Source organism: Periophthalmus magnuspinnatus, chromosome 16 (genome assembly GCF_009829125.3).
Source record: "Periophthalmus magnuspinnatus isolate fPerMag1 chromosome 16, fPerMag1.2.pri, whole genome shotgun sequence".
Classification (NCBI taxonomy): domain Eukaryota; kingdom Metazoa; phylum Chordata; class Actinopteri; order Gobiiformes; family Gobiidae; genus Periophthalmus; species Periophthalmus magnuspinnatus.
The window spans coordinates 3,989,651-4,002,070 of record NC_047141.1 but is presented as its reverse complement, the minus strand read 5'-3'; the positions used below and the strand labels follow the sequence as shown (position 1 = coordinate 4,002,070).

The window sequence follows — 12,420 nt, the reverse complement described above, 5'->3', positions numbered from 1 at the left end:
TGCACACAGTGGCAGCATAGGTCCTGTGTGGAGCAAACTCTCGTGCTGCTGTGAAAGTGTCCTTCTACAGCGCAGTCTGTGTACCAATGCAGGAACATTTTGTGTGTTTGCTTGTGTGTTTGTAGTCTCTGCTTCTCACACACACAGCAGCAGAGTTTCTGTGGGAGCAGGTCATGAGCAGCAGCAGAGGAGCTTAAACTCTTGTTGTGCCGGTGTCCATCAGTGTTGATGTCCCTTTAGGACAGGGGTCTCAAACTCAATTAACCTGGGGGCCGCTGGAGGCAGAGTTTGGGTGAGGCTGGGCCGCATTAGGTTTTCCGCAAGAAAATGCTGTTAAAAAAACGCACCTCGAACGGTGCCTCTGTCTCTGTTATTACGTTTTAGCAAGGTATATTTTGTTAAAGTTATGTAGAAGCTACAATTGAGAAAAAATCACCTGGAACCTTATTATTTATTGATATTCAAAGGGAAAGATTAATTCCTTACTTCATTCAATTTAAACAGAAATAAACGGCTGTGACGACGACACCTTGAGTCTTCTATTAAATAATAAATAGTTAAAAAAATAAAAACTAATTATTTCAAGGACGTCACGTAAGATAGCGTAAGCGCACAGACAGAAGTTGAAGTTCGCTCCATGTCCCATTTCAGCACAAAGGTGCGTACACGGAGGAGTCCCCTTCGTTGGCCGGGTACTTCGAACGGCACTTTGAACTGTGCATGTGGTGGACACGCTCTGGGTCCGGTGTTGCTCCCTGCTGACGCCTCCATGCTGGGATGTATAGCCTTTTGTTTGGCCTGGTGGGTCCGGACGTCTTATTTTCGTCATTTTCTGTAGGGAAAGTTTATGGGTTGTGTTTGTTAGTAGGGTAGGGACAGCGGTGCGCTGGCAGCTCGTGCGGCTCTGTATAGGGTTGGCCTGTCCCTATACAGAGTCCTTATTTTACATTGGCCGGCTCACCATGGTCCCTTTCCGTTGTTATTTTGTTTTTTTTTTGGTTGGGCACGGGGTTTTGTACGTTTTTTTTTTTTTTACCTGTCTTTCCATTATTGATCGACACTGAAGCACTATAAAACTAAACACCAGTTTGAGCCCTTATCCTTGTTTCCTCTGTCCTTTCATAAATGTTTGATTCCTTTGGGTCGTAATAGCAGCAACTTCAAAAAAACTTTTTTTGAAGTGCTATGAACGCAGCGCTGGGACGAATGTCCGCGTGTGCCCAATAGAAACAAGGCACCAGTCAGACACGGAAGAAAACACAACATGACAACTCTGCTGTAACTTTCACTCATTGAGAAATGTTTCTCTGCATCAAGCCCCATGTCCCGCCCCCAGAGCCATATACCCCACTGTGATTGGTAGGTTCGTTCAGCTCCACACACAACACTGTAAAGTGCCACACATATTAAACTCGCGGGCCGCACTAACATTAAACTTTCATATTAAGGCAGGGGCCGCAAACTCGAGGCCCCAGGGCCGCGAGTCTGAGACCCCTGCTTTAGGACCTGTCTTTTTATAGCTGTCCACCTCCTCGTGGCGACGCAAATCTATGTCACGCCATTGGGTGTGTCTTGATAGACCTGTGTCGCGCTAAAAGTGACCTGGGCTGCTTGTAATGGAAGTGCTCCCTGAGTGGGGTGGTGCTATTTATGCTCATGAAATCAATATTAACATTTTTATTTAGTTTTTGAAAAGGCTAAATAAAATTAAGATTTATAAATATGAGGAAAAGAATCATGATTTTTTTTTCCCATTTTTTCCATTATAACATAGATCAGAAAATATTGTAATATAGGCCCTTTAAACTTTTTTTTCAAAGCCAAAATAAACCTGAATTTGTCCACTTTAAAAGATAGGAGGAGCACAGTTACAGATGTGAGGTCTGGTCTTAGTCTCCGTCTGCTGTCACCGTAACAACCTCCGTCCCATCACTGTGGCAACTGTCTCTGCTCAGGTGTCCATGGAAATGCTGGACTCCAGCTGAGTGACAGTTTACATTTGTGAACACCGTCAGACATTGTTTCATCTGGGCATCTCATGACAATGTTTTTGTGAGATGGCAGAGTGTGGGTGTGACTCGGGGTCCTCACTGACCTTATGCATTCAGAACATCCGAATTATTCATGTTGATGAGTTTATAAACACTTTTCACAACTTTTAGAGATCAAAGCGGAGATTTGCAATCACAGTGAAGCAACCAGCCAGCCCTAGCATGCTAACGAGCACTTCCTGATTATCAGACCATAAAACGCTTTATAATTAGATGCAGACAGCACACAGTGGACTTATTTTGACCTCAAAAGCTGCTTATACAGTATATCTGGTACAATCAGGTACAATCAGGTAAGCTTCCCCAATGTATGAAACTATTTTCCTGACAGATGTAACCCAGAGACACTGAAGGATGGGTCAAATGCAGAGGGTATGTTTCTCCACTGGGACAAGAGAGTATAATTACCACCACAAGTCACCTTGGGCTTACCCATAATTACTAAAGATTATTCATACACAAATGTTGACTTTCCTTCTCACCTCTTTTAAAACTTCAACCTTCAAACTTCCCCCTCTCTTTCCTTTCGCTCTCACCTTTCCCCTCTCTTCCTCTCTCCTCTCTCCTTCTCTCCCTCTCTCCTCTCTCCCTCTCTCCCTCTCTCCCTCTCTCCTCTGTGCTCCTAATCCTCTCCCTGTGGACTTTATTTATCTGGATAATGTTGAGAAAAGGCCTCATGTTTTGTCCTTGAGTGTCTGCTGAGCTGCACTGAAATCAGGCTTATGCACCAACACTCACACATGTTAATTAAAGGTTTACTGTGCAACTTTTCCGACGAGAGGGTCCTGGTCTCCATAGAGGTGTTATTGCTTATCCGTGGAAAGTAGGTGAAACTACCTTACAGTAAGATGTCTGTGTAATCCCTCAGTCGTCCAGGTCTGATCCATAGCAAAAGACGAAGTTTAAATCTGTCAACTGGACAAATCGACTTGTCCAGGAAAGTTACACAGTGCAGCTTTAAATCTCCACAAATTACACTGTGTTATAAACTAATCCAAGAATCCCATGCACACAGGAAGGGCATCTGACACACAGGGAGGCTTAGTTCATTACCTAATCTTGCTTGTATTGTGCACTTGTGTTGAATATTCTCAGATAAAATGTTTTCCATATTTTTAAACTCAGCTGAATTGTGGTTTCTGGGGTTTCTTATCAGCACGTTGCACAGTGGTTCAGGTTTAAATAAAACTGTCAAATTGAATAAAATGAATGGAATGTATTGAATATGAAAGTGCTAATGTGTTGTTTAACCTGTTGGGAGCAGCGTCGCAGGCTGAATAAAATCTCGCCTCAGCAGAAGTTCAAAGGTCACTAGGGCCACACACAGTCAATAGAAACGTGTTGGAATGTTCTGGTTTGTTTTGCAAGGAGGTTTTTGTGGGAAAAGTAGAATTTTTCTGCAAACTGGACATGTTTTAACTGAGCATTGGACAAATGATAATATAAGCATTGTGCTGATGTAGCCAAGGCACCGGCCCTATCTCGCAATGGACAGGGTGTTATGAGTTTGGCACTAACCTAAACAGTGCATTATTTAATAGGATTTAAAGTCTGTTGGTTCTTTTAAAAAAATGTGTGAAACGTTCATAAATCACTAAATCTTGCTTTTGAAGTGTAATTCTTGTCCCAGAGATGAGGGTTTTTCAGTAATGATAATGCTTTTGTCATAATGCTTTGTTTTACAAGTGTGTTTTTCATATTCGGTGGTAAAGCGCGTCTGTAGCCACAGCTGCCCTGGGACAGAATCCTTTCCTGCCCACTGACTGCACCGTGGTGAGGGAGGAGTACTGCTACCTGTCTCAGAAGCTGGTTTCTAACATGTCTTCCTCTCTCCCATTCTCTCTGTCTCCCTCTCTCAGGAGCCGGGCCGCCCGCTGACCGCACCGTGGTGAGGGAGGAGTATCGGTACCTGTCTCAGAAGCTGTTTGCGGCGGTCTCGGTGTTTGCTGGTCTGGGGATCCTTTTGGGCATCGTCTGCCTCACCTTCAACATCTACAACAGCAACGTCAGGTAAGACCTCTCCTTCACACAGAGAGTGTACTTTTACTCAGGTCTGAATACAGACTGTACTGTGGGACTCAGATACAGCCAGGGGTACAAATGTAGAGGGCGCAGCTTATAACACGGACTGACTCCCTTGACCCGCTGGTTTGGCCATGTTCTCCGCCTTCCTGCTGACCATCCCACGAGAGCCATCCTCCAGTTTGACCCAAAGGCGGCAGGCTGGAAACGACCACAAGGCAAGCCCCGCACCGGATGGCTTGACGTCATTGCGGGCGACCTCCAACAACTTGGAGTCACCATAGAGGACGCAGAGCAGCTGGCCCTAGACCACCAGCGTTGGAAAAAACTGGTTCACCTGGTCAGCTCAACGCGTGGGGACGGGATGCCCCCCTCCCCTTTGCTGGAGCCTTAGATAGAGATAGATAGATAGACTCCCTTTGTGACGCAGTTCAGGTGTTAATACCAACAACGTCACTTGACACTTGGATGGTCAATCAGAGGCTATAGCCCAGCGTCATAGTGACATCAGTAGTGATTGTGAGTTCAGCCGTTATGACCTCCCCTCTCTCTCTCACAGGTACATACAGAACTCCCAGTCCTACCTGAACAACTGTAGTGGGCTGTATGATGGCTCTAACCTCAGTCCTCTCTCTCCCCTCTCTCCCCTCTCTCTCCTCCCTCTCTCTCCTCCCTCTCTCCCCTCTCTCTCCCCCCTCTCTCTCACAGGTACATCCAGAACTCCCAGCCCTACCTGAACAACATGACTGCAGTGGGCTGTATGATGGCTCTGGCTGCAGTCTTTCCTCTGGGCATTGATGGACACCACATCCACCGCTCTCAGTTCCCTGTGGTCTGCCAGGTAATTTTAAAGTTTAAAATAATAATGATGTAATTTTAGTGTCCCAGATGCCCTCCCTGTGTATCCATGGCGTCTTGTTCTGTGTAAAAGCTGTAGCCCTGTGGTTTAGACCTTCAAACATGTTCTGCAATGCATGGGATTCTTGGATTAGTTGAACAGTTCAGATGTCTCCTCTGCTCTTCTGCATCCTCTGCTCCATCTGACCCTCTCCTCTGCAGCCTCTGCTCCTGACTCCCTCCTCTGACCCTCTCCTCCTCTCCTCTTCTGACCTTCTCCTCTGCTTTTCAGTTCCGCCTCTGGCTCTTGGGTCTGGGCTTCAGTGTGGCGTACGGCAGCATGTTCACAAAGATCTGGTGGGTCCACACGCTCTTCACCAAGAAGGATGAGAAGAACGAGAGGAAGAAGGTAGGATATTTAACGCAGAGCTGCAAACTGGACTTTTCAGAATTTTTAACTATGTTCTAGTCGTTTCTTCTCATTGAGCCTTCGAAGTTGTATTTGGAGTGTTTCATGTTTGATTAATCTTAAATCACTTACTTTTAAGACACCATTTTGTCGATCAACTCTCGTTTTCACCTCCACTGTGACGTACGCACTTAATCAGTGATACTCATAGGATTCGGCAGTGTTGTGTTGTCATTTTGGTACAAATGAAAAAAAATGTGCTGCTCTAGTGTGATGTGCAGTTATCCATAGGGGGCGCTGACAGCATGCGGCGCTTTGTTGGTGTTGACATTTATGGCAATGTCAGCTCTCATTGGGCACTGCAGTTTTTTATTGCGGAAGCCAGCAGACTTGTTTCTTTTATTAAATCAAATAAGAAGACTTTGTGAAAAAGTATAAAAAGTATAAAATGAAAAGTCCATATACAGCACAATCTCCTTTTTTTATTTTCTTTTATCATTTTGACTTTTCACAGTTTCACTGTAAAGTTCTGGGCTAGTCCCAAGAGCTAAACTTTGTGTTTGAAATGTAGTGGTCCCAGAAGAGCCTCCATCCAATGGTGTCCAAAGATAAAGCAAGAAAGAAAGAAAGAAAGAGAGAAAGAAAGAAAGAAAGAAAGAAAGAAAGAAAGAGAGATTATTTTAGAGAGGGAGACAGAAAGGAGGGGTAAGGAAAGAGGGAGAGAGGAAAGAGAGGAAAGTGTGTGTGTGAGAGAGAGATGTACTATGACTGCACTATCACATATAACACAGAATTGCGATGGTATGGGATTGTGAGGCATGTACAGCATCAAATAGCCCGCCCTACTTAATGGGACATATTAAGTGCCCCCTCCTCTTGTGGGTTTGTTAAACCCTTGTATCTCTGTGTCCCTGCAGCAGCAGTTGGAGCCCTGGAAGCTCTACGCCACAGCTGGAGCTCTGCTCGCCGTGGACTTCCTGTCTCTGATGATCTGGCAGATTGTGGACCCTCTGCACATCACCATCGAGGTACAGCACACCTGGGACCTCAGCACGGCTGGGACCTCAGCACGGCTGGGACCTCAGCACGGCTGGGACCTCAGCACGGCTGGGACCTCAGCACGGCTGGGACCTCAGCACGGCTGGGACCTCAGCACGGCTGGGATTTCTCTGAATAATGCACTTTTATGGCATTATCAAATGTAAATGATCATTGTCAGGTCGTCCAATAGTATCAAGCTCAAAAGTCAAAGCCCACTGAGGTGCCACAAGTAAATTTTCTTTTTAAACTTGAAAAAACATCAAATTTTGAGAGCGATTGAGCTGCAGTTGAAAAAACTCACTAAAGTCTCAGATATAGGTTTGACCATTGCTTTGCACATTTTCTTTTTTTTGAGCAGAAGTTCACGAAGGAGGCACCGAAGGAGGACCTGGATGTTCTGATCCAGCCTCTGCTCGAGCACTGCAGCTCCGACAAGATCAACACCTGGCTCGGTAACAGCGCACATGCACACACCTCACCTGTCTATGCACCTGTGTATACACCTGTGTATATACAAGCTCACCTGTTCATACATGGTGTCAGCTTCACACAACACTTGGCTCAGTAACAGCGCACCTGTACACACCTCACCTGTCTATACGCCTGTCCTCACCTGTCCTTATATGAGCTCAGCTGTTTTTTTCTCTCTAAAATGAATTTGCAGCAGGTTTAGCTCCACTTTCAGTGCACAGATGTGATGATGTGCTGAAGCTTGTGCAAAGAGAAGTGGGTCGAGATATGACAGATATACAGCAGCGCCACTGCAGCACATTCAAATAAATAAATAATCAAACAAACTGTGGGTGAATTTTTAATTACGAATTTACATTTGTATTCATATGTAAATGATCTGTCTCCAAAGTGACACAATGAGGGCTGCTGTGGCTTTCAAAATGCATTGAAGAAAATAGGGTCGTCAAAAGCATCGAAATCAGACACTAGTTGATACTAAAACTAGTATCGAAACTAGATACTCATTGTTCGCAGGTATTGTTCACAGGACAGAAATGAACCTTTCCTGAATATGTTTAGAATGATGTTGAGCTGTATCTTTCACAAGTATAAGACACATAGACTAGTATACACCATGGACCACTATGAACCTACTGCACACTGAGGGAGTACACGCATATAAGACACATGGGACTAGAAGAGAAAGTACTACCATTGAATGTGGAAAATCACAGTCTCTTGTCTAAAGAAGGAGTGTTTTTGATTATCATTGTTGTATCAGAATCAGTATTGAGAATAGAGTCTGTATTTAAAGGTCTCATGTTCAAAATACTTATCTGACTTTCTCAATATGCTCTCCACCTTCACCTCTGTCTCTCTCACTCTTACCCTTTCCCATTTGCTCAATTCATTCTCTCACTGCATTCTCTCTTCTTCTGTATCCCCGTCTAACTCTTCCCCTCCCTTTCTCCCTCTCCTCCTATCCCTCTCACTCTCCCCCCTCTCTCTCACCCCCTTTTCTCTTTCCCTCTCTTTACCTTCTTCCCTTCCTCCCTCTCTCCCTCTGTCTCTCTCCCTCTACCTCTTCTTTCTCTCCCTCTCTCATTCTCCCTCTCACTCCTATCTCTCTCTTTCTCTCTTTCTATTCTCTCTCTCTCTCTCCCTCCTCTCCCTCTCTGTCCCCCTGTCTCTCTCTCTGCCCCTCTCCCTCACCCCTCACCCTCTTTCACCCCCATTCTCCCTCTCCCTCTTCCACCCCCTGTCTTTGCTCTTTTTCTCCCCTCTCTCCTCCTCCCCCTCTCCCTCTCTCTCTCTGCAGGTGTAGTTTATGGATACAAAGGTCTTCTTCTGCTCTTGGGAATATTTTTGGCCTACGAGACTAAGTCTGTTTCCACGGAGAAGATCAACGACCACCGCGCTGTCGGCATGGCGATCTACAACGTGGCTGTGAGTTTAGTTCCATCGTCATAGTTACAAATAAAACCCATGTTAGCTCAGGAGTGATCCACATTGTGCCTTTTTGTTTTCTCCTAATTATTGGTTTCCTATCTACTCTTGTCATCTCCCCATCTCCTCCTGTCCTTCTTTCCTCTCTTCTCGTCTCCTCATCTCCTTATCTCCTCATGTTCTTGTCTCTCCTCTCCTCATTGTCTTCTCTCCTTCTTTCCTCTCTCCTTGTCTCCTCTTTCCTTGTTGCCTCTTCTCCTTCTTTCTTCTCTCTCCCCATCTCCTTCTCTCCTCTCTCCTCTCTCTTTGCCTCCTAACTCCTCATCTCCTTTATTTGACCGGTGCTCTGCCTGATCACAGCTCCGGTCACCATGATCCTCTTCTCATCTCCTCTCCTCTCTCCTCGTCTCCTCTTTCCTCACCTCCTCTTTCCTTGTCTCCTCTCTCCTTGTCTCCTCTGTTTGATTGACAGGTTCTCCAGTCACAATGATCCTCTCCTCGTCTCCTCTCCTCTCTCCTCATCTCCTCTTTCCTTGTCTCCTCTCTCCTGGTCTCCTGTCTCCTCTCTCTTGTCTCCTCCCTCCTTGTCTCCTATCTCCTCTCTCCTCTCTCTTCCCTCCTAACTCCTTGGCACTCCTCCGTTTGATTGACAGGTGCTGTGTCTAATCACAGCTCCAGTCACCATGATCCTTTCATTGTCTCCTCTCTCTTCATCTCCTCTTTCCTTGTCTCCTCTCTCTTGCCTCCTAACTCCTTGTCTCCTCTGTTTGATTGACAGGTGCTGTGCCTGATCACAGCTCCGGTCACCATGATCCTGTCGTCGCAGCAGGACGCCTCTTTCGCGTTTGCATCTCTGGCCGTGGTTTTCTCCGCATACATCACCCTCGTGGTCCTATTCGTGCCCAAGGTTTGGCTCTGTTCACACTCGTCACATCGAAAATGAGACTAAACTAGAACTAAACTGGGCCATTCTGTGCTGAGTTTGCATGTTCTCCCTGTGTCTGGGTGGTGTATGTTTCCTCTGGTCAGTCCGGTTTCCCCCATCAACCCAAAACCATTGATAAAATCCTCCAGCCTAGATCACGAAGATGGGTCCCAGAGAACAAATGTCCCCACATGGACAACAAAGTGCATGTTAACCCTATGTGCCGTGTCCCTGTCTGTACTGTTGCTGTTGTTGTGTATAATGTTATTTCTCATGTTGTTTGTTTGGCTCAGATCCGTCGCCTGATCACGCGTGGCGAGTGGCAGTCGGAGCAGCAGGACACGCTAAAGACCGGATCCTCCACAAACAACAACGACGAAGAAAAGTCCCGGCAACTGGAGAGGGAAAACCGGGAACTGCAAAAGATAATACAGGAGGTCAGTGTGCCAGGGTCTATGTGCACGAGAGAGAGTGTGTTTATAGGACAGTGTGCCGGGGTCAATGCGGAGGAGAGAGAGTGTGTTTATAGGACAGTGTGCCGGGGTCTATGTGGACGAGAGAGAGTGTGTTTATAGGACAGTGTGCCGGGGTCTATGTGCATGAGAGAGAGTGTGTTTATAGGACAGTGTGCCGGGGTCAATGCGGAGGAGAGAGAGTGTGTTTATAGGACAGTGTGCCGGGGTCTATGTAGAGGAGAGAGAGTGTGTTTATAGGACAGTGTGCCAGGGTCTATGTGGACGAGAGAGAGTGTGTTTATAGGACAGTGTGTCGGGGTCTATGTGGAGGAGAGAGTGTGTTTATAGGACAGTGTGCCAGGGTCTATGTGGAGGAGAGAGAGTGTGTTTATAGGACAGTGTGCCGGGGTCTATGTGGACGAGAGAGAGAGTGTGTTTATAGGACAGTGTGTCGGGGTCTATGTGGAGGAGAGAGAGTGTGTTTATAGGACAGTGTGCCAGGGTCTATGTGGACGAGAGAGAGTGTGTTTATAGGACAGTGTGCCGGGGTCTATGTGGACGAGAGAGAGAGTGTGTTTATAGGACAGTGTGCCAGGGTCTATGTGGATGAGAGAGAGTGTGTTTATAGGACAGTGTGTCGGGGTCTATGTGGAGGAGAGAGTGTGTTTATAGGACAGTGTGCCAGGGTCTATGTGGACGAGAGAGAGTGTGTTTATAGGACAGTGTGTCGGGGTCTATGTGGACGAGAGAGAGTGTGTTTATAGGACAGTGTGCCGGGGTCTATGTGGAGGAGAGAGAGTGTGTTTATAGGACAGTGTGCCGGGGTCTATGTGGAGGAGAGAGAGTGTGTTTATAGGACAGTGTGCCGGGGTCTATGTGGAGGAGAGAGAGTGTGTTTATAGGACAGTGTGTCGGAGTCTATGTGGAGGAGAGAGAGTGTGTTTATAGGACAGTGTGTCGGGGTCTATGTGGAGGAGAGAGAGTGTGTTTATAGGACAGTGTGCCGGGGTCAATGCGGAGGAGAGAGAGTGTGTTTATAGGACAGTGTGCCAGGGTCTATGTGGACGAGAGAGAGTGTGTTTATAGGACAGTGTGCCGGGGTCTATGTGGACGAGAGAGAGTGTGTTTATAGGACAGTGTGCCGGGGTCTATGTGCATGAGAGAGAGTGTGTTTATAGGACAGTGTGCCGGGGTCAATGCGGAGGAGAGAGAGTGTGTTTATAGGACAGTGTGCCGGGGTCTATGTGGACGAGAGAGAGTGTGTTTATAGGACAGTGTGCCAGGGTCTATGTGGAGGAGAGAGAGTGTGTTTATAGGACAGTGTGCCGGGGTCTATGTGGACGAGAGAGAGTGTGTTTATAGGACAGTGTGCCGGGGTCTATGTGGAGGAGAGAGAGTGTGTTTATAGGACAGTGTGCCGGGGTCTATGTGGACGAGAGAGAGTGTGTTTATAGGACAGTGTGTCGGGGTCTATGTGGAGGAGAGAGAGTGTGTTTATAGGACAGTGTGTCGGGGTCTATGTGGAGGAGAGAGAGTGTGTTTATAGGACAGTGTGCCGGGGTCTATGTAGAGGAGAGAGAGTGTGTTTATAGGACAGTGTGCCGGGGTCTATGTAGAGGAGAGAGAGTGTGTTTATAGGACAGTGTGTCGGGGTCTATGTGGAGGAGAGAGAGTGTGTTTATAGGACAGTGTGCCGGGGTCTATGCGGAGGAGAGAGAGTGTGTTTATAGGACAGTGTGCCGGGGTCTATGTGGAGGAGAGAGAGTGTGTTTATAGGACAGTGTGCCGGGGTCTATGTGGATGAGAGAGAGTGCGTTTATAGGACAGTGTGCCGGGTTCTATGTGGATGAGAGAGAGTGTGTTTATAAGACAGTGTGCCGGGGTCTATGTGGACAAGAGAGAGTGTGTTTATAGGACAGTGTGTCGGGGTCTATGTGCATGAGAGAGAGTGTGTTTATAGGACAGTGTGCCGGGGTCGATGCAAAGGAGAGAGAGTGTGTTTATAGGACAGTGTGCCGGGGTCTATGTGGAGGAGAGAGAGTGTGTTTATAGGACAGTGTGCCAGGGTCTATGTGGAGGAGAGAGAGTGTGTTTATAGGACAGTGTGCCGGGGTCTATGTGGATGAGAGAGAGTGCGTTTATAGGACAGTGTGTCGGGGTCTATGCGGAGGAGAGAGAGTGTGTGAAGTACGTAGCTTTTATCTTTTCTATCATTGTGGTTGGTCGACTGGCTCTGACCCCTAACTGTGAAGCTGCACAGGTATGTAGTACGGCTCATGTCTGGGTTAGTCCACCCGGGTAAGAGAAACATCCAGGATAAGTTGAGCCAGCTTCTTACTGCAGGCCTCAGGTGTTTTTGATGATCAGACATCGTTTGTGCTGTAAACACACACCAAAAATCTGAGTATTGAGTTATGTGATTGTTGTATTTCAATTCAATGAAACTAAAACTAAGGCTGTGTCCGAATGTCCCCCCCAGCCCCTGACCCCTCATTCACTTGAACTTAATTTCTGTCGTAAATACTGATCAGATTGGACTGGCACAAGTCTAGTAATAATAAGGCTAATAATAAACAATAAATAATACATAAAATATAATATTAATCGATATAATAATAAATAAATACATAAATACATACTTTAAAAAAATAAGGCTAATAATAAAAATACAAATTATAGTCGAGCGAGCTCTCACGTAAATGGACTGGATTATTATTATTTTTTAAATCTGAGACGTGGAAATTATTACTCTTTTAATATCTTAAGTTAAGGTAAGTGGCA

General features: G+C 46.3%; 2 protein-coding genes across 3 annotated transcripts in view; one reads left to right on the top strand and one right to left on the bottom strand.

The window, feature by feature from the left end:
* Nucleotides 1-12,420, bottom strand: part of tspan13a (tetraspanin 13a) — a 260,320-nt gene that overhangs the window by 117,694 nt on the left and 130,206 nt on the right. The window lies entirely within an intron of this gene.
* Nucleotides 1-12,420, top strand: part of gabbr1a (gamma-aminobutyric acid (GABA) B receptor, 1a) — a 38,756-nt gene that overhangs the window by 25,622 nt on the left and 714 nt on the right. For both annotated transcript variants that reach the window (XM_055227931.1, XM_055227932.1), the window contains 8 exons: nucleotides 3,911-4,061; nucleotides 4,782-4,914; nucleotides 5,203-5,319; nucleotides 6,240-6,347; nucleotides 6,719-6,812; nucleotides 8,132-8,259; nucleotides 9,038-9,166; nucleotides 9,478-9,621. In XM_055227931.1, coding sequence (XP_055083906.1) covers nucleotides 3,911-4,061; nucleotides 4,782-4,914; nucleotides 5,203-5,319; nucleotides 6,240-6,347; nucleotides 6,719-6,812; nucleotides 8,132-8,259; nucleotides 9,038-9,166; nucleotides 9,478-9,621 — 1,004 coding nt within the window. The remainder of the gene's footprint in view (nucleotides 1-3,910; nucleotides 4,062-4,781; nucleotides 4,915-5,202; nucleotides 5,320-6,239; nucleotides 6,348-6,718; nucleotides 6,813-8,131; nucleotides 8,260-9,037; nucleotides 9,167-9,477; nucleotides 9,622-12,420) is intronic.